This window comes from Plecotus auritus (assembly GCF_963455305.1).
Source record: "Plecotus auritus genome assembly, chromosome: 6".
NCBI classification, from domain to species: Eukaryota; Metazoa; Chordata; class Mammalia; order Chiroptera; family Vespertilionidae; genus Plecotus; species Plecotus auritus.
The window spans coordinates 21,929,964-21,957,238 of NC_137773.1; the positions used below are offsets into that span (position 1 = coordinate 21,929,964).

Below are 27,275 nucleotides of genomic sequence, written 5' to 3' on the forward strand. Positions count from 1 at the left end.
GGGACTAGAGTAGGGACTGAGGGGTGGTCCAAGGGGCCATGCCACGGCCTGGGCAGGAAATAGTGCCAGGCTTTGGGTTACGAGCTAATCACATCATTCTCAGAGGGTCCAAGAACACTCCCAGCCCCCACCAGTCAATCTGAGCTCCACTGGGGACAAGTCTCTAGTCTGGTGGCTGGAATAGCCTCCCCAACAGTCTCCTTCATGCCACTCCTGCTTTCCACACCCACCAGCAACTAGGGAGAGGGAACTAAGAGAACTGGGGGTGACTCCTCCGGCAGCCATGCAACCCTCACCTCACAAGACTTCCTCAGCTCCGACCTCCATGCACTTTCCCAGAGGGTCCCTGCAGCTGGGTTTCCCTGCCTGGAGTGGACCCCAGCTCGCTGGCCTGGCTGCTCCTCCTGCTTCCACATCACCTCCTCAGGAGGCCATCCCTGCCCATCCTTTCTAAAGCAGCTCACCCCATCATTCTCATCACTATTGTTTCCTGCGAAGCACCCACCAGTTCGTGAGTGCTCTATTTTTGGTTTCCTTTGTTAGTGGCTGCCACCCCACTCACTTGGGATCTCCCCAGGGCAGGCACCTCTTGTTCCTGCTGCATCCCCCCGTGCCTGGCAGACAGATACCCAGCACCATCTTCTGGTCAAATGGCCAAACGGATGCAGTGATCACAGCCCTGACACCCGCCCAGCTGTGATGAGCCCTCTGAGCTGGGGGTGCCCAACTCCTGCTCCGGCCTCCCCCACCTCTCTCCTGTTCTCTCAGAAAGGAAGAGTGAGGAAACGGAAAAACCAACGGGTGTGGCCCACAGAGCAATGCCTGGGAGCCAGGAGACCTGTGCCCTGGCCCTGCCCCATCACCAGAACAGTGAGCATTAGCTCCACCTGCCCAGCACTTAGATCCAGGCAAGAACCAAACAAAAACGCACGGAAAACGGAGGCTGGGAAGTTACTAAGTCACTAGCATGCCCACTAAAAGAGGGCAACTTTTGTTCACGGCATCTCAACACTGGGAGCTAAAACAGAACAAAGCTGACAGGGCCTCTCAGGGCAGCAGTGCGCTGCCCAGGGCCACATTCCCAGATACTCCTCCTGACCACCCACAGGTGCCCAGGAGCTCGGATGGGTGTAGCCAGAGGCCAGGAGAACGCTGGCTGCGAGGAGCAGCTACTCCTGGTGGTGGTGGTGGGTGAGAGCAACTGCGGCCCTGCTAGCAGCACGTGTGGGTATGTGGGGGGAGGGCAGGGAGCCCCCCACCCTGCTGGTCTGCACAGGCCTCCCTTGTCTGCCACATACCTGAGTGGAAGGTGCCTCCTGCTTCTTGCCTTTTGTCACCCGACTGGACACCTCACTGCTGCTGGCCCCAAGGGCTGTCCTGGGGTGGGCTGTGGGCATAGTCACTGCGTTGGTTCTAATGGCTGAAATGGAGGGGGATGGAGTGCACGTTAGGTCACAGAAGCCCCATGGCCTCCCCAGCTGTGGCAATACCCAATTTATTAGCCCTTCCCGGGGACCAGGTGTGGTACCCAGGGCTTCTGCAGCAGAAGCCTGTGTCATACCTTCCCCAAGACCTCTAGGCAAGAACTGTCACGCTGTCCATGCTCCAAGGCTCAGGAGGTCACATGGCTGCTAGGACAGTGACCCTGGCCCTCCCCAGCCCCGCCCCACACTTCAGTTCCCGTGATGTCCCCCCAGCCAGACCGGCTGCCAAACGAGACTCTTCATGTATTTAACACAGTCTATGAAAACCACCGTGGTCACCTGCAAAGGCTCAGGTACACGACGCTCACTGTAGTACTGCGTATAAACACCTCCACGGCCCAAACAAAAGCCCCCACTTCCTCCAACGTGGCGCTGGCTAAATAAACTATGGCATGCCCACCCAAAGGACTGCTCTGTAGCCAGAGGGAATCACGCTGTAAATGTGGTATGCTACCATATCATCAACTAAAGATTACCGAGCACAGGTACAGCATGGTCTCACTAAAAAAAAACAGTGATAGCTTAGGTTTTTGTCAATTTAACAGCTGTAAAATGTTAACAGTAATTATTCCAGGCAGTAGGATTATAGGTAATGTTTTCCCTTTGGTGCTAGTCTGTATTTCTTAATTAGCTTCCCCAAATTAGGCATTTATATCCTCATTAAAAAATGTCATAAAAACATTAACCATTTTTCCTGCTATCACTGGTAGAGTCACAGGTTGCAAACATCAAAGAAATCCCAGATATGGTCCTGTCTCCCACTGACAGATGGACTCTTCCCTGCAATGTCTGTTTAGGGATCACCTAACCCCCTTTACATGCCACCAGGAACGGGAGGCTCACTACCACCTCACAGCCCTCTCGAGGTTCAGGCAGTCAGCTGTTACAAAGCTCTTCCGCAGACTCTGGAGAAACCTGGTCCCTGCTGCCCACAGCCTCTGGCCTGGGTTCTAGCCTTTGAGCTGGTACAGCGAAGCCCTGGCAAATCTTCCTCCTGAGCCAGTCCCTCTTCGAAGTGAACCCAGGCAGTGCTCACAGACCTAGCTTGCCCGGAGGCCCTCCTGACCAACAACGTGCTGTGACCCTGCCAGCTTCCTCTCCCCTCTGGGCATGTGCGGGCAGCCGCTGGCTGCTGAGCCCGGCCCGGCTGTTGCAGTAGGGGATTAGGCCCTTGGTGGTGGGGCCATGCTCACCGGGAGTCAAGCACTGTGTAGCAGGGATCACATTCTCATCCTCGCTCTCGGACGAGGAGCTCCTGGCCTTCTTCGGGGCACTTGCAGCCTGGGTGGGCACAGGGGTAGCAGCCTGACCAGCTGGACTACGATTAGGGTCGACAAAAATCAGAGGGGTTTTAATCACCTTAAAAAACAAAAACAAAAACATCCCCCCAGTGATTAAAGGCTGGGCCAGGGGGAGGGAAAGATGGGGTAGGGAAGGGTTTGACAAGGAAAGGGGGTCCTGAGAGCTCAGGGCAGCCAGACAGAGGCTGTTCCCCCGGGCACTCGCAGCTCCCCCCGCCCCTGCACCTGCTAAGACCCAGCACAGCACCTCACAGCTCACAGGAGCCCCTCCAACCCTCACAACGAACCCCTGAGGTCAGTAAGGTTAGCTCCGCAAGTCCTGAGAGGGGAAGGGAGTTGCCTAAGGTCACACAGCGGACTTCAGAGGCGGATGCCTGCTGAGCAGACACAATATACATCCACCTGGGGAGTGGCTCAGTCTGTTGGCCCCACCCACCTGTGGATGCAGCCACTGGGATGGGACCAGCAGTTTCAACGAATACACTGCACAGGGGAAAACCAACAGGTAACACTGAAAGGACCACAGCAGGGTGTGTCCTTATCTGGATACACGACATGAAAAATATCAGTCATGAGACAATGTGGATGAAATGGGGACGCCCACGGGCAGGTCACTTTTTCAGGTGTGACATTATATGGTGGTTGTGCCTTAAAGTGATCAACTAAGTGGAGGATTTGGATGAAATGGGTTGGGAGGGTATGTGCAGGTTCTTTATGTTGGTCTATCTGTGGGTGTGTTTTACATTTTCCAGTTAAGACATTTAAAGAAAAAGCAGCAGCAGCTGCGCCCTGGTACTCTGTGGATTAGCCTGGGACCGCAGCGCTGGCGACTGTAACCACCACAGGCGCTGCACCGGCAGCCCCGAGCCAGGGTGTGGGGAGCCTGCTTCCCATTCCCCAGAGATCAGGTCTGGCCTGAGTTCTGCTTTCTCTCTGGCCAGTGAGGAGACCAGGAGGGACCTTCCGAGGTCACAGTCGGGGACCCAGGTCTCCTCCAGGAACCACCCTGCTCACCTCCCGGAGCCTGACTCCACGCCTCAGCCCAGGGTGCTGTGGGAGAGGAAAAGTGAAAAGAAAGCAGAAAGGCACCGCCCGAGGGTGGGAGCTCTGCTGGGCTCGGGCCCTTCCTACCCCTGCCAACAGCCTCCCCCGCGGCTGCTCTGATCTGCCACTTCCAAAGCCTGCCTGCCCACGTGATGGAAGGGCGAGGATGGAAAGTGGGAGAAGGCTTACAGTTGAGGGAGGGAATCTATATATATGCGAGAAGACAGAGGAACAGATTGTTGGGGATGCAGAGAGGCAACGAACCCACCGAGGCAAACAATAGCGTCTGGGATGTTAAAAGCAGCTCAGCAGCAAAAACCGCCTCCTCCTTGTTCCACTTGCCCACACCACCGGCGCCCCCCAACACTGGGTTCAGGGGGGTGATCCTACTGCTGCCATGACCTCACTGTGTGGCCAAGCCCTGAGCTTTGTGCCTGTTGCCCACGTGTTGGAAGGGCTGTTAGGCAAGTCAGCCTGCGTCCACTCACCAGAGGGCCTCTGATGTGGTTTGGAAACTGCAAAGTACAGTGCACACGGGGCGATGAGGGCCTTTCTTGGGTGGTTGGAAAAGGCTCATGGGAAGATGAAGCAGCCTGAACATTTGGCTGTGCCTCCACGTAGATGCCGGGAGGTAAGGACCCAGCGGGAACACAGGGACCCCCGTCCTACCGCAGGGTCTACCGGCTGCAGAACCAAACCTGTGGGCAGTGCTCACCACCTCGTGTAGGAGCTGGGCCCTTCACAACCATGCCCTCATCCTAGGTTGGGCAGAGCGGGGGTGGGGGAGCCGAGTAGTACATGAAGGCACCCATGGTGGCAAAGCTCGAGGGAAGCTCTTCTCCACAGCCTCTCAGAACGGTCTGGGTGGTTAACCGACCCTGGGCAGCCCCATCCCAGGGACCGAGAAACCCCACTTGCTGGGAATGTGGCCTGGAGCCTCCATGGTGCATGAGCCCCAGGGACTCCCTCCCAGGGGTTAAGAGCCGGGACAGGTAGTTCTTCAGGGGCCTGAGCTCCTTCCCAGACCAACCAGCTAAGCCTGGGCTTTAACACCCTAATTTGGTTTCTTTCAGGTCTTTTTTTTCTCTCTGCTCAATCTGAAACGGGCAGGGCCTATGTCTCTTTATTTGGGTAGCTAGGCCAAGCCCTGACACAGACCGTGGCTGGCTTATTGCCAGCACAACGGGCTAAGCCACAGACCACCCCCTGAAGTCTCTCTCTAAGCTAGAGCGGGGGTAGGGGGGGCCCACCCCCTATAGGTGGGGACACTGAAGCAGTGAGGGGGAATGGAGCCACAATCTTCTCTCCACCTCCCAGCCTGGGGCTCTGCCCACCACTCTGGCATCAATCCCTTTCCCCTATTGATGGGCTAATAATAAAAACAGAGCAAAACTTGTCCATAGAGAAGTACTCGGTAAAAGCATAATAACGATAATAATCATAATTAGTGAGCTGGGGATTAGGAGCAAAAATCCCCGTTTGGAGGAGGCAGCCGTGTCTCCAGGCTGTGCCTTTTCCCCCCGAATCCTCCTGGGGGAATGCACAGACTGCTGACTATTCTTCCTTCTTTTTTAATAGGGACTCCGGAATCTTCAGGACCAACGTACCAATTAAATGTTTCAGTTTAAGCACGATGTTCATTTTAATTGTGTTAGTCTGCCCCCGCAGAAGGGTGAAGCGGCTCCTTCCCTCCCTCCTAGCTGTTTAGATCCACAGAGCAGAGGGCAGCCCCAGCCCCCTCTCCTCCTTCCCTGGAGGGCAATGTCGAGGGAGGGCCGGGAGTGGGCCAGAGTGGGATTGTCCTGGTTCCAACACCAGGTCTGTCCACTTGTTATCGGCCATGTCATGCTGGGGCGGTTCAATTGCCTTCTCTGAGCCTCATTCTTTTCTCCTTAAAATGGGAATAATGGAAGGACCTATCCTCCTCACAGGCTGGTTGTAGGGATTAAACAGAATATGCAAGTCTGTGGCTTAGGACAGAGCATGATGCACAGGAGGTGACCGACAATGTTAGCTGTAGTTCAGAGTTATATTTTGTAATTAGGTATTGAGTGGGCCCATCACTGGGTGCAGGCAGCATCTGACCTTACTGATGGACTGATTAACATGTGGTCTGACATGTAAGGGGAGAAGGGCAGAGACCCTACTGGTCTGGGCGGTGCAGAACTCTAGCACTGAGGGGCCTGACAGGGGCTCCCAGGAGCTTGGGGCTGGAGGAGGACGAAAGGCGGTGTTATCGACCAAAGGCCTGGGCTTCACACACAAGCTTGGCCACCAGCCCAGCAGGCTTGGGCCTGAGTTGGGGAGACAAGTGGGCTTGGTCCCGCCCTCGGGGCACAATCTGGGGAGGATGACCGCAGCAGCAGAGCACGTGAAGATGGGCCTCAGGTGCCTGAGCGGCTCTTGGGCCAGTCTCTAGGATTCCAACGAGCCCCGCAGAGACTTCCAGTCCCAACAGGAAGCAGGGATACTTGGGGAACTGAGGACTGGTGTTTGCCCTTCCTCAGATTTTCTTTTTTTAAAAAAATTGATTTCAGAGAAGGGAGAGGGAGAGAGAGAAAAACATCAAGGATGAGAATCAGTGATTGGCTGCCTTCTGGGGAACGAGCTCACAACCCAGGCATGTGCCATAACCGGGAATCAAACCGTAACCTCCTGGTTCATAGGTCGACACTCAACCACTGAGCCACACTGCACGGGCCTTTCCTCAGCTTCTTATGGGCCATGAGGATTTCAGGAAATCAACTCGTAGGGCCTTGATTCCTGACATCAAATGGGCAATATCACCTGCCCTGCTGCAGGAACAGGTGTTTGCTCTCAGGCAGGGTGCTGTGGACCTGCGCCAGCGCACAGACGCAGGAGGGAGGACGCCACCCTGCCTGTTTACAGCTGAGCCCTCCAAGCCTCAGAACAGCCAGTGCGCCCAGCATCACTGGACTGGTGGTGCGAGAGCCGGCTCTGACCCTTGACTATCTGGCCAAGGCCTGGATGTTCAGACACTCTGTGGCCTACCTCATGGGGTTATTGTGAAGACAAATATGTCAAAATAGAGGCAAGAGCTCTGGAAACTGTGAAGTGCTGTTTAAAGGGGAAAGATCTGCCCTCAACCCCACAGCCCCTCCAGCCCAGCTCTGAGCCTGCCATGTCCTCAGAGAGAAGGGGCAGCCTACCTGGCCTGATGGCAGCTCCTCGTCACTGCTCTCCGAGGACCCCTCGGCATTCTTCTTTGGGGGTGCTGGGGCCAGTGTGTTACTTTTGGCAGCTTTGGAGTTACTCTCCTTCTGATGGGACAAGCACATGGTGGGGGAAGCAGGACTGAGGGACTGGGAAGCCATGGCCAGCTGCAGCGACCAGGGAAGGCAGCGTGCCCCTCCCTATAGGCACATGGCGGGGAGGGGGAAAGATGGCACAGATGAACGGACACAAGGGCTGCTAGCCCAGTATGGCCCACAGGCACTGGAAACACCGGCTTCACTCTGCTTACCCTCCTGCCAGAGCTGACTCTGAACTTGAAAGGGATGTATGAATAAGACACTGCTAAAACCCGAGGACTAAGTGCTGTTGGCCGGGCACGTGCATGAGAGGTGACAGCAGCCTGGATGAGGTTATAGGGGTGAGTCAGTGGCCCCAGCACAGTTCACACTTGGCTGCAACACCCCAGCTAAAAGCCTGGCACAGGGACTTGCAGCTTTCCTTAAGAAAAGGAAGATCATGCCACAGGGAGGACACATTCCACAAGGTCACAATTGGCTGGAGCTGACAGGGACTATCTCTCGGATGGGGCAAGGGCTCTCTACTTTGCCCTGGTAGCCACCACTCTCTCCTGATACCAAGGCTCAAAATCAATCATTTCCATTACACGCCTGAGGCCTGTAAGTCCTAGAGTTTGTTACCATGAACTTTGGCAGGACACAGCAACCCCGCTGCCTTCTACAGGCAGACAGAGGGAAAGTGACCCAGGTAAGTCAGTTCTTCATTCCCTCTCCCCACACCCAGGCTTCACACTAAGCTGGACGAGCTCTCCCCAGGAAGATGCACGTGTTGGTGTGAGGCCCAGGAAGGGGACATGACTTCCTCCAGCTCCCCAGGGCCTGGTGGCACCTGCACTACCACCCAAGCCTCCCATGACTCTGACAACTTTGCATGCTTGGCCTCATGTATCTTGGCAAAGAATGGGAGTTTCTGGCCTAGCCTTCCATGGGGCTGGTGTGTCCATCAAACTGTGGAGGTCTTGGTCGGTATGGGAGTGCTTAGGACACCTTGCATCAGGGAGGCCTGGTTTGGGGAAGTTTTACAGCAGGGTTCACCGAAGCAGACATGGAAGACATTCTGCAGACAGAGCCTTAATCTATCTAGTCTTCCTTCCCCACCTGGCCCTGAGCCCGAATTCTGACCCAGGAATGGGTGACGGTGGCTTGGCACTGTGGCTGCTTCCTCATTAGGTCTCACCTGAGCTGGGGTTACAGTTGCTGGTGCCTCCCCGTCGCTGTCCGACTCCTCCTCGCTGCTGCTCTCCGAGTCCTCTTTTTTCCTAGCCTGAGCGACTGTGGGTCCTGTCTTCCCAGGGGGTGGCGGGGCAGCCCCTTTCCTGGAAGACCCCTTGGAAGGGGCCGAGGCAGTTCTGACCTGGGTGGTCTTCCCTGAGGGCTTTGCCTGGAGTGACAGAAACAGAATCAGGGCAGGGAACGCACAGGGACACAGGAGATGGATGGGCATACGGAGTTGTGCTGTGGGGGACTCCTGACAGGGGAAGCACAGGGCTGCTCTCTGCCCTCCCGGGGCCTCACCGGAGTGGGTGCCTCCCCCTCGATGTCCGTCTCTTCCTCACTGCTCTCTGAGTCGTCCTCAACTGGCCCTGGGGCCTGGGCTGCTGGGGCCGCTGCCTTCCCCACAGCTGGCACAGACACCTGGCCCCTCACCGAGACGGCACTGCTCTGGGGGGTTCTCACTGGCAGCTTTGCCTGAATTGCAAGGAGGTAACGGTATTGAGGAGAGAAGTAAACAGCACAGTTCTTTTTAGGTTAAACCCCATCCACAGTGTGATGGTGGCAACGTTGCTCCCGCCCATGCAGGGCCCTTGTCCGGGCGGGGGCCACTGCTTGGTCCTCCTCTCCGCTCCACCCCCAGCACCTCCTGGGATGCTGGTCCCACTTGCCTTGGCCGGGGACCCCTGTTTGGCTTGAGCAGCTGCAGTGACCACTTTCCTGGGAGCTGATGCTGCCCCTTTGGCTGAAGCCACTCTGGTGGGAGCGGGGTGGGCTTTGCTCTGAGGGGTTTTCACTGAGGCCTTCACCTGGAAGGAAAAAGGCAACCATGGAAGGGAGAAGGTGAGATGCAGTAGAGCAGTCATCCAAGAACACCGATTCTGGAGTCAGAAGTCTGAGTTTGGATTCTGGCGCCTCCATGTAATAGCTGTGCAAACCTGGGTAAACCATTTGACCCTGCTGGGCCTCAGTGTCCTCCTCTGTAAAACAGGGGTAATAATAAGGCCCGCCCATGGGGTTGCCATGAGGATTAAGTGAGAGATTTGCAGTGTTTACCAGTTCCTGGTACGTAGTAAGCACTGAAACCCATTGTTGAGAGCACTTTTCTTAGTGTTAGCTAATCACAAGACTACCTAGAGCCGAGGTGCTTTCAAGGCTCCCTTTCAGCGAGGTGGCCATATGATTAAGTTCTAGCTAACGGAATATAAGTTGAGCACACGCTCGACTCTCTTACACATATAGGAAACATGTGTCTTCTTCCTTCTGGCTGAGGTAGTAGCTGGAACTTAAGCAGCCAATTTGGTCTATGAGATGGGGGCCAGCTATCGAGGAGGGCGGAACAAGGCAGAAAACCATAGTTTGAGGTTTTTCTTCAGCTTAACTTAATGTTAATTGATTCTAGGGAATCCCCCAAATGCCTATCAGGATCGCCAACAGAGAGCAATACAGAGCAAAATCTTTGACAGTGTAGTGCAAGCATGTCAAACTCATGGCCCTCGGGCCTCACGTGACCCACAACAAATATTTTTGCAGCCCAGCCAATAAAACGGTATGTAAGATACATTTTAAAAAATATTTTGTAACTTAATTTTTACAATATTCTGTTATAACATAATTATTAATAATGAACTACAATGTTCGCTAATGACTATTATAATCATGTTGCATTTGTTTCCCTTACGTGCCTTATGTGAAGGCGCACCATTTCTCTCCACTAATACTAGCAGTGAATATTTTAGCAGCCAACTGCCAAGTCATTAGTCTTGTGTTAACTTATTTGGCGTGTGCAACAGGAAATATTTCGCTTTCAGAGAACAAGAAAAATAGGTTTATTTGCGTTATGTTTATTAATTTGTGCAGTTATTCAGTGTCTGATAAGTTAATGTTCAAGAAAAAAATATTAATTTTTATTAAAATGTGCTATTATTTTATGTTAACGATTACTCATTTATTTCAGCCCTTTGTATTCAGCATGTCTCTATCAAAATAAACCTACGTTTCTATGAAAATTGAAGCTTTTGTTTTTTTGCGACCCACAAAAACTTAAACCTTGTTTATTAGGCCCATGCTAGCCCTTGAGTTTGACATGCTTGGTGTAGTGTATGAATGCAAGCCCTGCTAATATGAAATAGAATGAGCAATTTGGCAGCACCTTAAGGCCCCTGCCTCTGTCAGAGATGTCACTGGAGCAGTGCCAGAAGAAATCCTCCATACCCCAGATTCCTCATCCACCTGAGAACTAATGAAATTAAGAGTCAATCCCCTAAAGCACAGCCTATGTATGACTTAAGGTGCTCAGTACAGCACTCAAGTCATCCACAGGGGAATAATGACTCTTACATAGACAAAACAAAGGCACAAAGACTAACCTGGCCTTACAGGTGTTAATAAATTTAAAAGGACTGAAATCATACAAAACATGTTCTCCAGCTACAACAGGATTTAATTGGAAATTGGTAACAGAAAGAAATTTGCATAATCCCAGATATTTGGAAATTAACCTACTTCTAAAACCACAAAGAATAAAAATAAAAACTGTATCACTTCAAAATCCATGGGATGAAGCTAATGTAGTCCTTAGAGGAAAATTTAGAAAAAAATGGTATCAATCTAACAAACTCAGAAAGCAGGAGAGAATATGACCCAACTGTTTTTATGAGGCCAGTATCACCCTGATGCTAAAGGCAGGCAAACACATCAAAAGAAAACTACAGACCAATGTTCCTCATGAATATAGATTAAAAAATCTTTAACAAATGATTAGCAAAGGAAGTCAACAAAAAGGAGTATATACCACAACCAGTGGGATTCAAGAATGAAAGTTTGATTTAATACCTGAAAATTAAGTAATGCAATATATGAATAAAACAAAACAAAAATGTGACAAAAATCCAACTCCAACTCATGATAAGAATACTCAATAAATTAGGACTAGAAGAATACCTTCTCAACTTGATAAAGGGTATCTATGAAAAAACTACAGCTAACATTGTACCTAACAGTGAAAGACTAAATGTTTTACTCCTAAGAGTAGAAATAAGGTAAGGATGGCTGCTCTCACCACTACTATTCAACATGGCACTGGAGGTGCTAGTCAATGCAATAAGGCAAGAAAAAGAAATAAAAAGACATCTAGATCAGAAAGGGAAAAAGTAAAACTGTCCTTATTTGCAGACAACATGATCTGTGTATGGAATCTACAAAAACCACTAAAACTGATAAGCAAGTGTGTAAAAATGTCAACATACAACAAAAGGTCAGGGCCAGAAGACACCTTACTGCTCATTCAGCCATTCTCACACAAGGGCATTTAAATCCTGAATCATCTTCTTGAGTCTCTGGCAAATTTAGTTTTCTAGAACCAATCCTCTATCTTTGCTACACTGTTTTGGACCTTCATTCCCAAATGGATGGTTTAATTTGAGCTGGGTTGGTGTCTCTGAGCAGATCAGAGACTATCGGATTCATTTCTCACCCCATAAGAGCTGAACAGTGTGAAACCCAGTTAGCATGCATAGCATTTTGAGGGTGAAGCAATGTAAGTATTACCTCACTTAATCCTCATAATCCCACAACAGAGGCATAGTTACTATCCTCATCCTTCAGGTGAAGGCACGGAAAAAGTGAACAAGACTCCTCTTATCAGCCCTGTCTGATTTAGCAGAAGCTCTTCAGACTTCCTGAAGCAATGATAGGCACCATCTCTGACAAGGGCATGGGGCTATATAGCTATCCCCTAGAGAGGGATTAGCATCTCTATTTTTCACCCTGAGAGAAAGTAAGACCCCAAATCCATAATCATTACTGGGGCTGGAAAAGTTTTGGCCAAGATGTGGCAGAAGAAAGTGAGAAAGACAAAAGGCTTTTGGGGTAGCCACTCTGGGGCAGAGGCCCAGCTCTGACCCTCACTGGGTGGCTGAGCTGGAGCACATTATCAAACAATGCCTTTAAACTCCAATTTCCTTCTGCAGAAATCAACACAGATGAACACCTATCTCATGGTACAGGTGAGAGGCTCAGATGGGAAGACAAATATTTAAGGCAGTGGTCGGCAAACCGTGGCTCGCGAGCCACATGCAGCTCTTTGGCCCCTTGAGTGTGGCTCTTCCACAAAATACCATGGCCTGGGTGAGTCTATTTTGAAGAAGTGGCGTTAGAAGAAGTTTAAGTTTAAAAAATTTGGCTCTCAAAAGAAATTTCAATCGTTGTACTGTTGATATTTGGCTCTGTTGACTAATGAGTTTGCTGACCACTGATTTAAGGGATCAGCATATTGAAACTTGTTTTGGAATGTGTCCGCAGCTTGGAAAAAGTGGATGGGAGCCTGTTGGGCCAAGACTTAGGGAGGGCACTTGTGTAGTTTAAAAGTCCCATAAGGTAATAATAGTGAGAGGGGAACCAAAAAAATCCATAGAAATGTGTGCTCTGGTAGAGGGAAAAAGAAATGACTAATTTCTAAGTGGTTATTAAAAGAAAAGCAACAATTAAAAATAATAAACGGTGGGTGGGTGAGTGCAGGGAGTGAGCTATCTTCACCTCTCCCAGTTCTTCCAGGCTGGGAGATGACTCGATTCTGTTGCACAACAGCCTGGCCGCCCTCAGGGAGATGAGAGCTGGCTGTGTGCAGGCCCCTTATTGGGTGTGGCAGGTGATATCTTGTTAAATTCTCAACCCTGTAAGGGTTGATTTTCAATTTACAGGAGAGTAAACAGAGGCCCTGATGGATTATATCACTTTTTAGGGACTTGAACCCAGGTCCCTAAACAAAAGGTCAGGGCCAGAAGACACCCTACTGCTCATTCAGCTCAGTCCCCCATGTTTGCTTGGGGCTGAGCTGAGGCTGCCCCTGAGACTTCTGCACACCTGAGGACAACAGCAGAGCCCAGACAAGCCCACCCTCAGCCCTGTCCCAGACACTGACGTGGGTGGGATGGGCTGTCTTCTCCTAGGCCTCACCTGTGCTGGAGCCGAGGGAGCCTCGTCACTGTCTGATTCTTCCTCACTGCTCTCTGAGTCTTCGTGTGTCTTAGCTTTGACCTGAGCCAACATGGGCCCTGCCTTCCCAGGGAGTCCCAGGGCAGTCCCTTGTCCTGAGGCAGCTTTCACTGGGAGGTTTTTCCCCATAGACTTAGCCTAGAAGGACATGGAAGAGAACTATGTCACAGGAACCCAAAGGACCACAAGGGGCTGGTCCTCAGTCAGCCAAGCACACTGGCCTTACCTGTGGCCCTGCTGTGGCAGGAGCTGCCTCCTCCTCACTCTCTGATTCCTCGCTGCTTGAAGAATCCTCCCCCGGCCTCTGGGTGCCCTTGGCCACAGCTGGGGAGGATGTGCAGGCTGGCGAAGTCGCTGTGCCCACTCGCACTGGGGAGACCTTGGCAGATGCAGGGGTAATGGGAGTGCCCTTCCTTGGGGAGGCCTTGGTCTGAGTTTTCATAGCTGGTTTTGCCTGAGGGGACACAGAAGTTAGAGGCTGGAGAAGGACCCTGGATTCCAAGCCTCCATCTACCCTGGGGTGAAGCTCATGCAGTCCCCATAGCTCCCTGTGGAGCTGACCAGTAGGGGCCGCTCAGGGTCAGGCTATGCTATGGCCTCACCTGGGCTGGAGTTGTGGCCGCAGATGCCTCCTCCTCACTGTCTGACTCCTCGCTGCTGCTCTCCGAGTCCTCCTCCCGCTTCTGGGCCTGAGCCATAGTGGCTGCAGACCCTGCCTTCCCAGGGGGTGCTGGGATAGCACCTTTCCCAGAGGGTCCCGTGGCTGAGGTGGCTCTGCCCTGGGAGTTTTTCCCCAAGGGCTTTGCCTGGGAGTGACAAAGGACAGATTAGGGCAGGGGGCCCACAGAGGGAATGTGTGTGAGGTAAGGTAGGTGAGGAAGGCAAATGGGGGACCAGCACTCTAGGTGCAGGGGGAGGACAAGCCCATGGGTGGCTCTGCAGGCAGGGCACAGGCCATGTAGTGTCCTCCAGCCTCACCTGAGCCAGGTTTGAGGTTACAGGTACCACTGCTGGCGCCTCCTCCTCACTGTCCGATTCCTCACTGCTGCTCTCCGAGTCCTCCTCTGGCCTCCCTGCCTTGGCCTGGGCAGTTGCAGGCCCTGCCTTCCCAGGGGGTGCTGAGACAGCCCCTTTCCTGGGGGACGCCTTGGCGGGGGCTGAGGCAGCTTTGACCTGCGGCGTTTTCCCCGAGGCCTTCACCTGGAGCGAGAGAAGCAGAATCAGGGGAGGCAGCCCAGAGGTGGATGTGAGGAGACCCAGGAAACCAGACACAGCAATGACGCCACACACACCACACTGTGAGAAGGGGTGGGGCAGGCTCGGAGCATGCCTGGGAATGGGAGAATAAGTCTTTGTTTTGTTACTCCTCACCCGAAGATATTTTCCTTTGATTTTTAGAAAGAGTGGAAGGGAGGGGGAGAGACAGAGAGAGAAAGAGAAACATGGATGTGAGAGAGACACATCAGTTGGTTGCCTCCTGCACAAGCCCTGACTACGGCCAAGGATTAAGCCTACAACCAAGGTACATGCCTTTGACCGGAATCGAACCCAGGACCCTTCAGTCTGCAGGCCGACGCTATCCCCTGAGCCAAACCGGCCAGAGTGGGAGAACAAGTCTTCAGAAGGCCTTTTGGCACAGGCATGGGCACAGGCTCTCCGGGCCTCACCTGAAGTGCAATCTTGGCAGCTGGCGCCTCCTCCTCACTGTCCGATTCCTCACTGCTGCTCTCCGAGTCCTCCTCTGGCCTCCCTGCCTTGGCCTGGGCAGTTGCAGGCCCTGCCTTCCCAGGGGGTGCTGAGACAGCCCCTTTCCTGGGGGACGCCTTGGCGGGGGCTGAGGCAGCTTTGACCTGCGGGGTTTTCCCTGAGGCCTTCACCTGGAGCAAGAGAAGCAGAATCAGGGGAGGCAGCCCAGAGATGGATGTGAGGAGACCCAGGAAACCAGAGCAATGACGCCACACACACCACACTGTGAGAAGGGGTGGGACAGGCTCGGAGCATGCCTGGGAATGGGAGAATAAGTCTTTGTTTTGTTACTCCTCACCCGAAGATATTTTCCTTTGATTTTTAGAAAGAGTGGAAGGGAGGGGGAGAGACAGAGAGAGAAAGAGAAACATGGATGTGAGAGAGACACATCGATTGGTTGCCTCCTGCACAAGCCCTGACTACGGCCAAGGATTAAGCCTACAACCAAGGTACATGCCTTTGACCGGAATCGAACCCAGGACCCTTCAGTCTGCAGGCCGACGCTATCCCCTGAGCCAAACCGGCCAGAGTGGAAGAACAAGTCTTCAGAAGGCTTTTCGGCACAGGCACGGGCACAGGTTCTACTTTCCGGGCCTCACCTGAAGTGCAATCTTGGCAGCTGGCTCCTCCTCCTCACTGTCCGATTCCTCACTGCTGCTCTCCGAGTCCTCCTCTGGCCTCCCTGCCTTGGCCTGGGCAGTTGCAGGCCCTGCCTTCCCAGGGGGTGCTGGGACAGACCCTTTCCTGGGGGACACCTTGGCAGGGGCCGAGGCAGCTTTCACCTGCGGCGTTTTCCCCGAGGCCTTCACCTGGAGCGAGAGAAGCAGAATCAGGGGAGGCAGCCCAGAGGTGGATGTGAGAAGACCTGGGAGACCACACAGGGCAATGACGCTGCACACATCACACTGAGAAGGGGTGGGGCAGGCTCGGAGCATAGCTGGAGCTCTTTGGCAGCGGGAGACCCAGTCTTCAGAAAGCCTTTGTGGGGGGGTATAGGCTGCGGACTCTCCTTCCCAGGCCTCACCTGAAGTGAGGTCTTGGCAGCTGGCGCCGCCTCCTCACTGTCCGATTCCTCGCTGCTGCTCTCCGAGTCCTCCGCTGGCTTCCCTGCCTTGGCCTGGGCAGCTGAAGGTCCTGCCTTCCCAGGGGGTGCTGGGACCGCTGCTTTCCTAGGAAACCCCTTGGCAGGGGCTGAGGCAGCTTTGACCTGGGGGGTTTTCCCCGAGGCCTTCACCTAGTGAAAGAGAAAGGGCAATTTGTTCCCTTCTTCCTGAAAACTCTCTGGTGACACCTTCAGGATAAAGCAGAGGTCTTAGTGGGGCTCTCGGGACCCCCTGCTTCTCTCCTCACTCCCTGCCTTGACTGATGCTCTGACCTGGCCTATCAGCTCCATTCCTGAATCCTTCACACCCCCTGCCCATTTCACCTGGCCTCCTCCTCCGGGTCCCAGACAGACACCAGTTCCTTATGACAGCTTCCCCCTTGGTGAGGCCCTGTGCATCAAAGCCCTGCTCCAGTGCCAACTCTCCCAGGAAGTCTTCTTTTGTCACATAGGCAAATGGTGCCTCTCCCCCACAACCCTAGACCCTTCTCAGGCCCAGAGTGCAATGAGCAGCACCTGGTCCTCCCCCGCCATGGCCCGCTAGACCCGCCCCCACCCCCCGCCCCCCCGCCGCCATACACAGTCACCCTGAAACACTTGCTGAACTGATCTGGTCCCACTTGTCTGTGAAGTCAAGCTCCTGGGAGGGAAGAGTTCAAGGTATGCAGGAGCAGCTCCTGAGGATGGGGTGTAATTACCTCCACATCAGTCTCATTGCTCGAGCTGGAGGTCTCCTCGCTGGAGCTGTCGACCTGGCCTGCTGATGCCAATCCTGCGGGATGCATAGGGAGGGCACTGAGGACCACCCCTCCCAGCCCCACCCGCACTCCACCACACCAGCTCATCGGAGCCAGGTGCTGAGCGCACAAGCCTCATTCAGCTCCAATGTCTACTGAGCCCCACAGATGAGGTGCATTCTACTCTCGTGCTGTTTCTGAGGCCCTAACACTTGTGCCAGCTTAGAAAAATCTCCCTCCTGCGTACACGGAGGCAGGCAGGACAAACACCCAAACCCAGGCCTCTCAGTTTAGTCTCTAAGTCTCCGAGATGGGCCTTATACCCCCCTGAGATCAATAAGCCAGAAAATACTCCACCACCCAGGCTACTCAACTCCCTCAGCAAAGCCTGATGCATCCCTGTGGTTGATTCTCCCTCATCAAGGGAGGGGAAAATGGTCTGAGGTGGGGCCTCGTTGTCATGGAGATGTCTCTGAATTCCAGAATGTCCCAGAGCTGGAAGCAGCACCCAGGCCTGCCTCCCGCCCACTCAGGGGGCTTCTCACCAGGCTTGGCCGTGGTTCCGAGGGCAGGTTGTGGTGTGGAGTTCACTGTCTTGTTGCCTTTCTTGGTCTCTGCCTACAGAGAACAGGTAACAGACACACTTGGGTATGGCCTGGTGAACTAAGGACATGGACCACATCTGAACCCAGCTCTACCACTTCCTAGCCCTGTGAGTTTGGACAAACCACCTCCCTACCTCTCTGTTTCTTCACCTTTATTTTATTTTATTTTTGTTTGTTTCTTCACCTTTAAAGTGGAGCTAAAAATGGTGCCTCCCCTCAAGGAGGTGTGGAGAGAACCAGGTGACCTTCCTGGGGACACAGCTGTTACTTGCTAAGTGGTTGGGTGCAGTTTGTTTTGGTTATTATCATTATTTTATAATTATTTTTACAGAAAAGGAAACGGAGGCCCCGAATGGTGAAGGGACTCGCAAGATCCCATAGCTGGTAAGCTGGGCTGAGATTCGAATCCAGGATGGGCAATTACCCACAAACCTACCCTTCTCTCATGGAGACTGTCCCTTACAGGACACTTCAACTCTAAGGGTAACAGCTTGGGACACGGTCCCACTCACCATGGCTTTTTCTTTCATGCTTGATGGCAAAACCGCCCCCACGACTGAGGAGTTGGTGGACGCTAGTCTTGGGGCTGCAAAACACAAACACCGCTGGATGAGCCAGGTGAGCCTTTCCTCATCTAGGAGCAGCAAACAGGTTTCCGCTCATGCAGGAATCGGTGTAGCTGCCTGGTGCTGTGTACAGATCTGAGGCTGAGCCCAGATTTGTGGGAAAGAGGTCTGTGGTACATTAGCCATGTCCACCAGGAGCCAGAGAGAGGCAAAATGAAAGCTACATGTCTGCATCCTCGATGGAGTCCCAACTCCCTGGTGACGAGACAGAGGCCCCCAGAGGAAAAGGACTGGCTCACAGTCCTGCTACGTGCTACCAAGAAGGCACTGGGGACACAATGTTTGGTGCAGAGGAAGGGCTCAAATAAATACTGAAACAGACAGGTAGGCCTTTCTGAAATACCCCCTAAAAGCTCCTGGTCTTCCCACAGCTCACTGAAGAAGCTGGAGGCGGTCCCCCTGGAACAATTCAATACCCAACAGCTTGTACCTAAAAGGTGCCGGGCCCTGGGCTAAGCCCCCACAAGCACCAATCATGGGAGCCCCCAGCAGTGCCCAGCATGCAGGGCCTTTACCAGCTTTGGCAGTTTCAGCTGCCGCCTCCTCCTCCTCTTCTGAGCTCTCCGAGGTGCTAATGGGGTCTGACACCCGGGCCTTCTTGGCCTGCAGCGCTGCATCTTCCTCGGCCTTCCGCTTCTGGCCAACCTCCGAGGTTCTGCAGGACAAGGGTGACTGGCTACACCAACTGGTGACAGGGACAACTCCAGGAGGTTTGGAAAGAAAGACCTTCCCACATCCTGCCCCACCTCCAAAGGAAATATGCATAGAGTTTTGATGAAGACATAGTGTAGATGAAATTCTGTGTTTTCAGTCATTTCATGAAGCAGGGGTGGGGAACCATTTTTCTGCCAAGGGCCATTGGGATATTTATAACTTCATTCTCGGACCATACACAATTATCAACTTAAAAATTAGCCCGCTTAAAAAAAAAAAAGGCATAAAAATTAGCCTACTATATTTGGTCAAACATTTAATTAACTTAGCCCTAATGCCTTGGCAGGGCCAGACCAAATGATTTCTCGGGCTTTATACGGCCTGCGGGCCAGATGTTCCCCACCGCTGTCATAAAGTGCTTTTTATAACTGTCTAGTGGTCTTCAAGATAATCCGGAATGGTCAATAACATACTAACAGTAGCTAACCGGCGTTGAGTGACAGGTGCTAGCATCTGCAGGCCACCCAGGCTCCTCCCTCCTCCAGAACTTTCGGCACCTGCAGTGCCCTCTTCCTAGAAGACTCTGCCCAGGTCCTCCTTGTCTTCAGGCTTCAGCTCCAACACAGCCTCCTCAGAGAGGCCCTCCCCGATCACCCTCCTCCCCCAAGATATTCTCAGCCTGTCATCCTGTTTCATTTTCTTCAGAGCACTTTCTCCTGTTATTTTACTTACTTCCTGCCTGACACCCCCACTACACAGTAAGATCCGGGGAGGGGGAGGGACCTTTTCCAGCTCACTAAGGTACCCTTCACACAGAGCACACGTCTCAAAAAATGAATGACTAAGTGATCTGCCCAGAGTCAAAGAGCAAGTCTGAGGCTGGGGCATTGGCAGGATAAGCACTCAGATGGCTGAGTCCTTGGAACTTTCAAGGATCATCTCTTCGACTCCATCCTCCCACCCCGAGGGAGTCACTGTCTATGCCCACGCTCTCCAGCTATGAGACATTGCTCTCCACAGTTTGGGGTGTGCTGCTCAGGTCCCTGGTTCCCTGCTCAGGTCTCCTTGTTGAGACTATCCTGTTAAAAACAGGTTTCATTTTTTACATGTATCCATTGTTCTGCCTCTCTCTTCCTAACAGTGTTTTACAAGGTAAGGGGTTGTTCTCTAGTTAGTTCCCAGTTATATCAGGAACAGTCCTGGCTCATAGTAGGTGCTATATAAACTGGGGGCATGGGGGTGGGGGGAGAAGATGCCTCCAATGGCCAGGTTTTAGCACTTTACTTACTATTGTTATCATCATTTTACAGAAGACGACATAGGCTCAGGGAAACCGTTTGTCCATGGTCATACAGCTAGTTGCTGGGTTTGAATTTGCCAGGAAGCACTAGGCTCGGCTTCCTCTGGTGGGTATGAGGTTCTGTCTCACTCAGTACCCCTCACCCACAGGGGCCAGGGGCAGGAAAGGGCTTGTGGTACAGCTCACTGGAGCGGGTCTCTGGGGAAGGAAGTGCTGTGACTGATACCCAAGACACCCGGGCAAGTTGGAGAGGGTGAGGGAGAGGAAGTGCGGGGTGTGCCCTGTGCTTGCTTTAGCAGCAGAGAAGAGTAAAAAATTAAGGCCTGGCTGGGCTTTTAAAGACCTTGGAAGCTGGGACCCCACCCATGCCGTTCCTGCCTTTGCTTACATACCTCTGATAACAGGGAGCTCACCACTCCCACTGTAGCCTATCTAATTTTTGGATAGCTCTGATGACCAGGCACTTGTGTTCAGAAGCTGAAACTTCTTCCTAAAGCAGGCACATAGGGATCCCACCTCAGTCATCCAGGGCCCCAGAGAACATGCCACTGTCTTTGTCCTTACAGATGTGCAAACAATGGTCCCCTCATCTGCCCCTTTGCCATCTCTTTTCCATCCTGGGCAATTCAGTATTCTCTATGGGACATGGCTCCAGGTCCTTCACTCACCTGGTCTGCTGTGGTCAGGCCAGGGCATGGAGAGAATACAACTGTCCCCTCCTTCATTCTCAAACCATTTTTCTGTTTATGCACCCTTGGATTATTTTTCAGTCCTTGAAAAGTACTTAAGTTTTTACATGCTTCACAGGCATTTCACACTCAACGTGTCCTTGAAATTTCCCCCTCCAAATCAGGCTCCCTTGCAAATCCATGCACAAGCCAGATACCTGGGATTGGACTGGATTGCCTCCCCAACCCATCCACAGATCCTGGGTTCATCCCTGAATATTCCTGGAACCTACTTCCTACCTTCTACTATTCCTGTCTCAAGCCCCATCAGCTCTTGCCTGGATGATGATGTCCAAGCTACAGAGCGATCTCATCACTGCTTCACCCTTCCATGGCTCCACTGCTCTTGGGATAAAGACACAACTTCTCACTATGGATGATCAGGCCTTGCATGGGGTGAGCCCTGCCGACTGCCTGGCCTTATCTGCACTGTGCTCACGGCTACAGGCCTCAGCATCAGCAATTCCTTCTGCTAGGTACACTCCACCTGCTTCTCCATACCTATTGCCTAGGTCACTCCTCCACTCCCTGCAGCTTTCAAATCAAAGGTCACTGCAGGGAAACTTCCCCTAGAACCCCACATGAGGTTTATGTGGTTTTGGCACCGGGTACCTCTTTTTCGTAATCCTTATAAGCATTGTAATTTCACATTCATTCGTTTCATTCTTTGATGTATGCCTACCTCCCTGACTCGAAAGTCAACTCCAGGAAAGAAGGAGGCATGTCTGTCTCATCTCATAACACATCCATGCTTTGAACAGGGCTTGGCATTTAATAAGTGCTCAATAAATGTTTGCTGATTGAATGAATAACATTACTGAGAAGCTTCTGTCATTATTATTCAATATTGATTATAGCGCTCAATTTCCTCTTCTACTACCAGACACCCATCCGTGTGACCTGCCTTCCTGGGGGCGATAATGGTGTCTACAGTGGGCTTTGGGGACAGATCTTAGGCCAGATTAGTATCCTAGCTTATTCCAAGCTGATAGCTTGAGGTGTCCCTACTCCACACTTTCAACACCGTCAGACTTACTGTTGCCAGTGCGTATAGATGTCCAGAAGGGTTACAGGCTGAGCTGGGAAACTTTTCTGCAGAGAAGAAAAGAGAGAGCAGCAATTAACCCCCCAGCACAGCAAGGGTCCTCCTTGGCTCACATTCTCCACAATCTCACGACTCGCACAGACAGGTGGTTGAGAAGGGGTCTTTCTGCTCTGGGAAATATGTCTGCTTGCCCTGCCATTACCACCCAAAACCTTGTAGAGACAAGCAGGGCAAGTATTTCCAGTTAAAACCTTTTAAGACAACATGTTGGTGAGAGGTGCCTTTGAGAGACTGGGCTGGAATGCTCCAGGCTAGCATTTATCCAGTCCCCAGCCTCCCTGGCACGTTCCATGCGTAGAGGCCACAAGACAGGGCTTTTCCCACCCCTGACCTTTTAAAAGGCTTTTAAAGGCCAGGCTGGTCAAGCTCCCCAGGGCAGTAGGAACCACAGCCCAGACACCGAGGAATCCAGGTGGCATGACTACAGCCCACTTATCCACTGGGAAAGTACTGGAACCAAATGGTGCCAGTCCCTTGACAGAAGCAGAGAGAACCAGGTGAAATCCAGGCCTTTGGAGCCAAGGCCAGAGGGCCCACTGTCTCTGCAAGTATCAGGAACCTGGGATGCCAAGTGCCCAGGGAGGCTGAGTGAGCAATGTGCGGTGACGGCAGAGGGCGTCAGGGCTCTGGGCAGAGTGACCAAGAGGGTACATCTGGAGTCATGCAGAACTCCTGTTAAATTACATAGCTGGGCTCATCTCTTCACCTCTTCACACTTCAGGATCCTTCTTATGACATGGGATGACAGCAGTACCCACCTAGCTGTCAGGTCTGAATGGGATCATCTAGTCCAGCCGTGGGCAAACTACGGCCCACGGGCCGGATCTGGCCCGTTTGGCTGTTCTATCTGGCCCGCGGAGCCGAAAGAGCGGAGGGTTCTCTTGCTCTCCCCTCCGCTCCTTTACTTTGAATTTATATTAATTCACACAAACACTCCATCCATGCTTTTGTTCTGGCCCTCCGGTCCAGTTTAAGAACCCATTGTGGCCCTCCAGTCAAAAAGTTTGCCCACCCCTGATAGTCAGTGCCCAGCACAGTGAGCCAGTAACACTGAGACATCAAGGGTCAGTCTCACGCTACTCCTCCCTCGGCACACTGTCCTCCTCACTGCCCCTCAATGTGTCAGGCCACCCTGCACCCATCAAGACTTGCTATTCTTTTTGTCTGGAATGCTCTCTCCTGCTAACTCCACAGCTCCCTCCCTCCCTTCCTTCAGGCCTCTGGCCAAATGTCACCTCTCAGTGGGGCCTCCTGACCACCCTAGTTATAACTGGGCATTCCTATCCCCCTTTCCTGTCTTATGTTTATAGCTAGCACATACCATCACCAGACACATTATATCGTTAACTTTTAAAATATTTGTCACCTGTCTGTCCCTGCTAGAATGTACCCTCTATGAGCAAGAGCCTACCTTTACTTAGGCCAGTGGTCGGCAAACTGCGGCTTGCGAGCTGCAATTTGCCAACCACTGACTTAGGCAAATGCCCCAATGAAGACAGGTACTGTCTTTTGCCCTCCTTAAGTGATATAAATGGAGTAAGAAGAGCAACTGAAGTCTAGAGAGGGTTGGAAAAAGCATAGATAATGTCTTAGGACCCATCACCCTTTAGTCTCTCCAGGAGATCCTGAGAGCAAGCATCCACTGGAGCCAAAAGGATATTGATTAATCACTTTATCAGCTTAAAACCCTCCAGGGGCTTACTGTTGCTTTTCATATTAAGGCCAAACTGCCTACAACAGGGCTCCAACCAGCACCACCACACCCCCTCCCACCCCAAAAAGACCTCTTTCACCCGGGTACTCCACATTTCAGCCACAGTGGACTTTCCCAAGGCCAACAGTCAGCAACAAGTTCCATCCCACCACAGGGCATTTGCACCTCTGCCTGGAATATACACCTCCCTTCTATCAGATCTCAGATCAACACCACTTCCTCAGGTAAACAGTCCTGCATACCTCTGACAAGGGCAACCTGCCATCCCTGATTAGCACTCGATGCCTCTCATTCTTGGCACTTAACGTAGTGTAGAGTGTACACTTTTATGATTTATATCTACCTTCCCTACTACATTTTTAAAAAATATATTCTTATTGATTTCAGAGAGGAAGGGAGAGGGAGAGACAGAAACATCAATGATGAGAATCACTGATCTGCTGCCTCCTGCGTGCCCCACACTGGGGATTGAGCCCCAAACCTAGGCATGTGCCCTTGTCCAGAATCGAACTTGGGACCCTTCAGTCCGCAGGCCGACGCTCTATCCACTGAGCCAAACCAGCCAGGGCTTCCCTACCACATTAGATTTTAAGCTCTAGGAAGACTGGGGCCGTGCTCATCATTTTGTCATCAGCACCCAGAGCGCCAGATTAACAGTTGCTGAATGAATGAAGAAATGACTACTACACCAGAAGTTGAAATCCCAAAGCTGTTTGACTCAGTACAGAAGGAGTGTTAAGGGCCCGAGCTCCAGTTCAGATAAGGGGTCACAGGCCCCTTTTCTGGACGCTCTCTTTCCGGGCTGGTGGCAATCCACCCCTCAAACTTGCAGCTACCTTCTCCACCCTAGGGGGCCGGACCGAGCCACGTGGCCCGGCACGTAGGAAACTTTAAAACGCCGCTACCAGGAAGGAAGAGAGGGTGGAAGTACGGGACGCGGGAATTACAGAGCCCTGAGTGTGGATCACACGTCCGGGCCCGCCCACTGCATGCGATCGGGAAACTGAGGCCCAGAGGGACTGGGAACCGCAGGGAGGCCAGAGGCGGCGGATCCTTCGTACCCCTGGTCGCGTCCTTGAGCACCGAGGGGCCTGGCTGTGGGCGCCCTCCAGGGGAAGGGGCGTGGGGAGCCGCTCTCCAGATCTCACACGCGGCCCTCACACACGGTCCGCAGTCGCTTACCTGGCAGCTCTGCTCCTTCACTTCCCGCGCCGCGCGCACAAAGCCTGCCTGCAACAGATGCTGGTAGATCAGGGGAAGCAGCTCCCGCCGCTTCCTGGCCTCGGCCATGCCCGCGACCTGCCACCGGTTGGCTCACCTGCACGCCCCCCTCAATCCCCGCCCGCCACTTCCCTCGTGCCCTTAGACCTCCCGCGCCCCACTTCCGGCTCCTTGTTAGCCTGGGCCGCGCTGCACGCCGGGAATTGTAGTCTTATCTCCCGGAGTGGCCCGCCTGGTCCCAGCAGGGAGAAGGGGTGGAGGATCGGAAGGATATAAGACCTCCCATTGGCTGGGAGGGGGCGTGATTATACTTGAACCCGCCCCCTGGGCGAGGCAGGGTAAGTATGACTTTCTCTTACATCTTTCAGTCTTGACCCTTGAAGAAGTTCGTCTTCCACCTTGGCTCCCTGAGTGATGCGATTGGATTTATTCATCTCTGAACATCCCAATCTGAATGTTTTCTAGACTTGAATTTCCAGTTACAAACTCAGTTATTCACATCGCACTTTTTCAGACCCGTGAACTAGAAACCTGTGGATGAAAAGGGGGCCAATATTAAACCTGAGAGGCTCAGGAGAGATCTACATGGTGGGCCTTGCAAACTCAGAGACAGAAAGTGGCCTGAAATTAAAACTTCCTAACTAAAATCGAGTCATGGTTGGTAGTCATGTCCTAGACCTTCCTTGACAAAGGTCAATCTTTACCTTAATTATGCTGTCTGTTGTCTTTTTCTGCACCTATGATAATATACCTTTGGAACATCAAAGTAATTTTCTTTTTTCTGAACCCCTCAAAGTACAACCACCGTCCCAGAGCAGAGACCACAAATCCCCTCATTGTTATTATCATGATTTATGTTAACTGTTAGCTATCCTATACCCACCAAAGGAAAAGAAGTATGTGTCTATTCATTTTTATTTTATTTTTTTCCATTTATTTTTTATTTTTTATTTTTATTTATTTATTTTTTTATTTTTTAAATAAATCTTTATTCAGATTATTACAATTATTTCTCCTTTTTCCCCCCATAGCTCCCCTCCACCCATTTCCCACCCCACCTTCTGCCCTTACCTCCCCCCCACTGTCCTCATCCATAGGTGTATGATTTTTGTCCATTCTCTTCATGAACCCCCCATGCCCCTTTCCCCCTGAGAATTATCAGTCCACTCCCTTTCTATGCCCCTGATTCTATTATATTCACCAGATTATTCTGTTCCTCAGGTTTTTAATTCACTTGATTTTTAGGTTCGCTTGTTGATAGATATGTATTTGTTGTTCATAATTTTTATCTTTACTTTTTTCTTCTTCCTCTTCTTTAAGAACACCTTTCAGCATTTCATATAATACTGGTTTGGTGGTGATGAACTCCTTCAACTTTTTCTTATCTGTGAAGCTCTTTATCTGCCCTTCAATTCTGAATGATAGCTTTGCTGGGTAGAGTAATCTTGGTTGTAGATTCTTGCTATTCATCACATTGAAAATTTCTTGCCACTCCCGTCTGGCCTGCATAGTTTCTGTTGAGAAGTCAGCTGACAGTCATATGGGTGCTCCCTTGTAGGTAATTAACTGTTTTTCTCTTGCTGCTTTTAATATTCTCTCTTTGTCTTTTGCTCTTGGCATTTTAATTATGATGTGTCTTGGTGTAGTCCTCTTTGGATTCCTTTTGTTTGGGGTTCTGTGGGCTTCCTGGGCTTGTAAGTCTATTTCTTTCACCAGGTGGGGGAAGTTTTCGGTCATTATTTCTTCAAATAGGTTTTCAGTATCTTGCTCTCTCTCTTCTTCTGGCACCCCCATAATTCTGATGTTGGTACGCTTGAAGTTGTCCCAGAGTCTTCTTACATTATCTTCAACTTTTTGGATTTTTTTTTTGCTTTTTGCTTTTTCGGTTGAGTGTTTTTTGCTTCTTTGTATTTCAATTCTTTGACTTGATTCTTGTGTTCCTCTATTCTGTTGCTGGGTCTCTGTATAATATTTTTTATTTCAGTCAGTGTATGTTTAATTTCTAGTTGGTCCTTTTTCATATCTTCGAGAGTCTCGTTATATTTATCGGCCTTTTCTTGGATATTCTTAAAAAGTCTTATAACCGTGGTTTTGAATTCTATATCCAGTCGTCTGTTTTCCTCCATTTCTTTCGTTTGTGATCTGATTCTTTGACCCCGCATTTTCACTGATTCCCTGAGTTGGTAAGGTAGATATTTGTGCTAGGTTTCCTATATGGCCCAGTGGGTCTGCTTCCCCAGTTAACCTGAGGTGGACACTCTTGGTGCACCCCTTTGTGGACTGTGTGTACAGCCTTGTTGTAATTAAGTCTTTATTGTTGTTGGTATCACTGGGAAGAATTGACCTCCGGGCCAGTTGGCTGTAAGGATCAGCTGTGTCTATGCTGGGAGAAGTTCGGTGCTGGAGACAGCCTTATAGGATTAGACTTG

The 27,275-nt window shown here is 51.7% G+C and overlaps 1 protein-coding gene across 7 annotated transcripts in view; it reads right to left on the reverse strand.

The window, feature by feature from the left end:
- Positions 1–25,034, reverse strand: part of TCOF1 (treacle ribosome biogenesis factor 1) — a 32,721-nt gene extending 7,687 nt beyond the window's left edge. For 2 of the 7 annotated variants that reach the window (XR_013960936.1, XM_080675095.1), the window contains exons 1-19: positions 24,808–24,997; positions 21,843–21,898; positions 18,640–18,779; positions 18,011–18,084; positions 17,439–17,511; positions 16,855–16,928; positions 16,079–16,288; positions 15,654–15,863; positions 14,976–15,185; positions 14,287–14,508; positions 13,911–14,114; positions 13,535–13,762; positions 13,270–13,446; positions 8,985–9,122; positions 8,617–8,790; positions 8,279–8,482; positions 7,000–7,110; positions 2,678–2,843; positions 1,299–1,420 (exon numbers count right to left, since the gene is read on the reverse strand). Coding sequence is in view for 6 of the 7 variants with exons in the window: in XM_080675095.1 (XP_080531221.1) it covers positions 1,299–1,420; positions 2,678–2,843; positions 7,000–7,110; positions 8,279–8,482; positions 8,617–8,790; positions 8,985–9,122; positions 13,270–13,446; positions 13,535–13,762; positions 13,911–14,114; positions 14,287–14,508; positions 14,976–15,185; positions 15,654–15,863; positions 16,079–16,288; positions 16,855–16,928; positions 17,439–17,511; positions 18,011–18,084; positions 18,640–18,779; positions 21,843–21,898; positions 24,808–24,915 (2,901 nt within the window). In the remaining variant the exon portion in view is untranslated. Of the gene's footprint in view, positions 1–1,298; positions 1,421–2,677; positions 2,844–6,999; positions 7,111–8,278; positions 8,483–8,616; positions 8,791–8,984; positions 9,123–13,269; positions 13,447–13,534; positions 13,763–13,910; positions 14,115–14,286; positions 14,509–14,975; positions 15,186–15,653; positions 15,864–16,078; positions 16,289–16,854; positions 16,929–17,438; positions 17,512–18,010; positions 18,085–18,639; positions 18,780–21,842; positions 21,899–24,807 lie in introns of all 7 variants that reach the window. The other 5 variants (XM_080675091.1, XM_080675092.1, XM_080675096.1 and 2 more) reach the window with 3 other exon arrangements.
- Between the last annotated feature and the right edge of the window lie 2,241 nt (positions 25,035–27,275).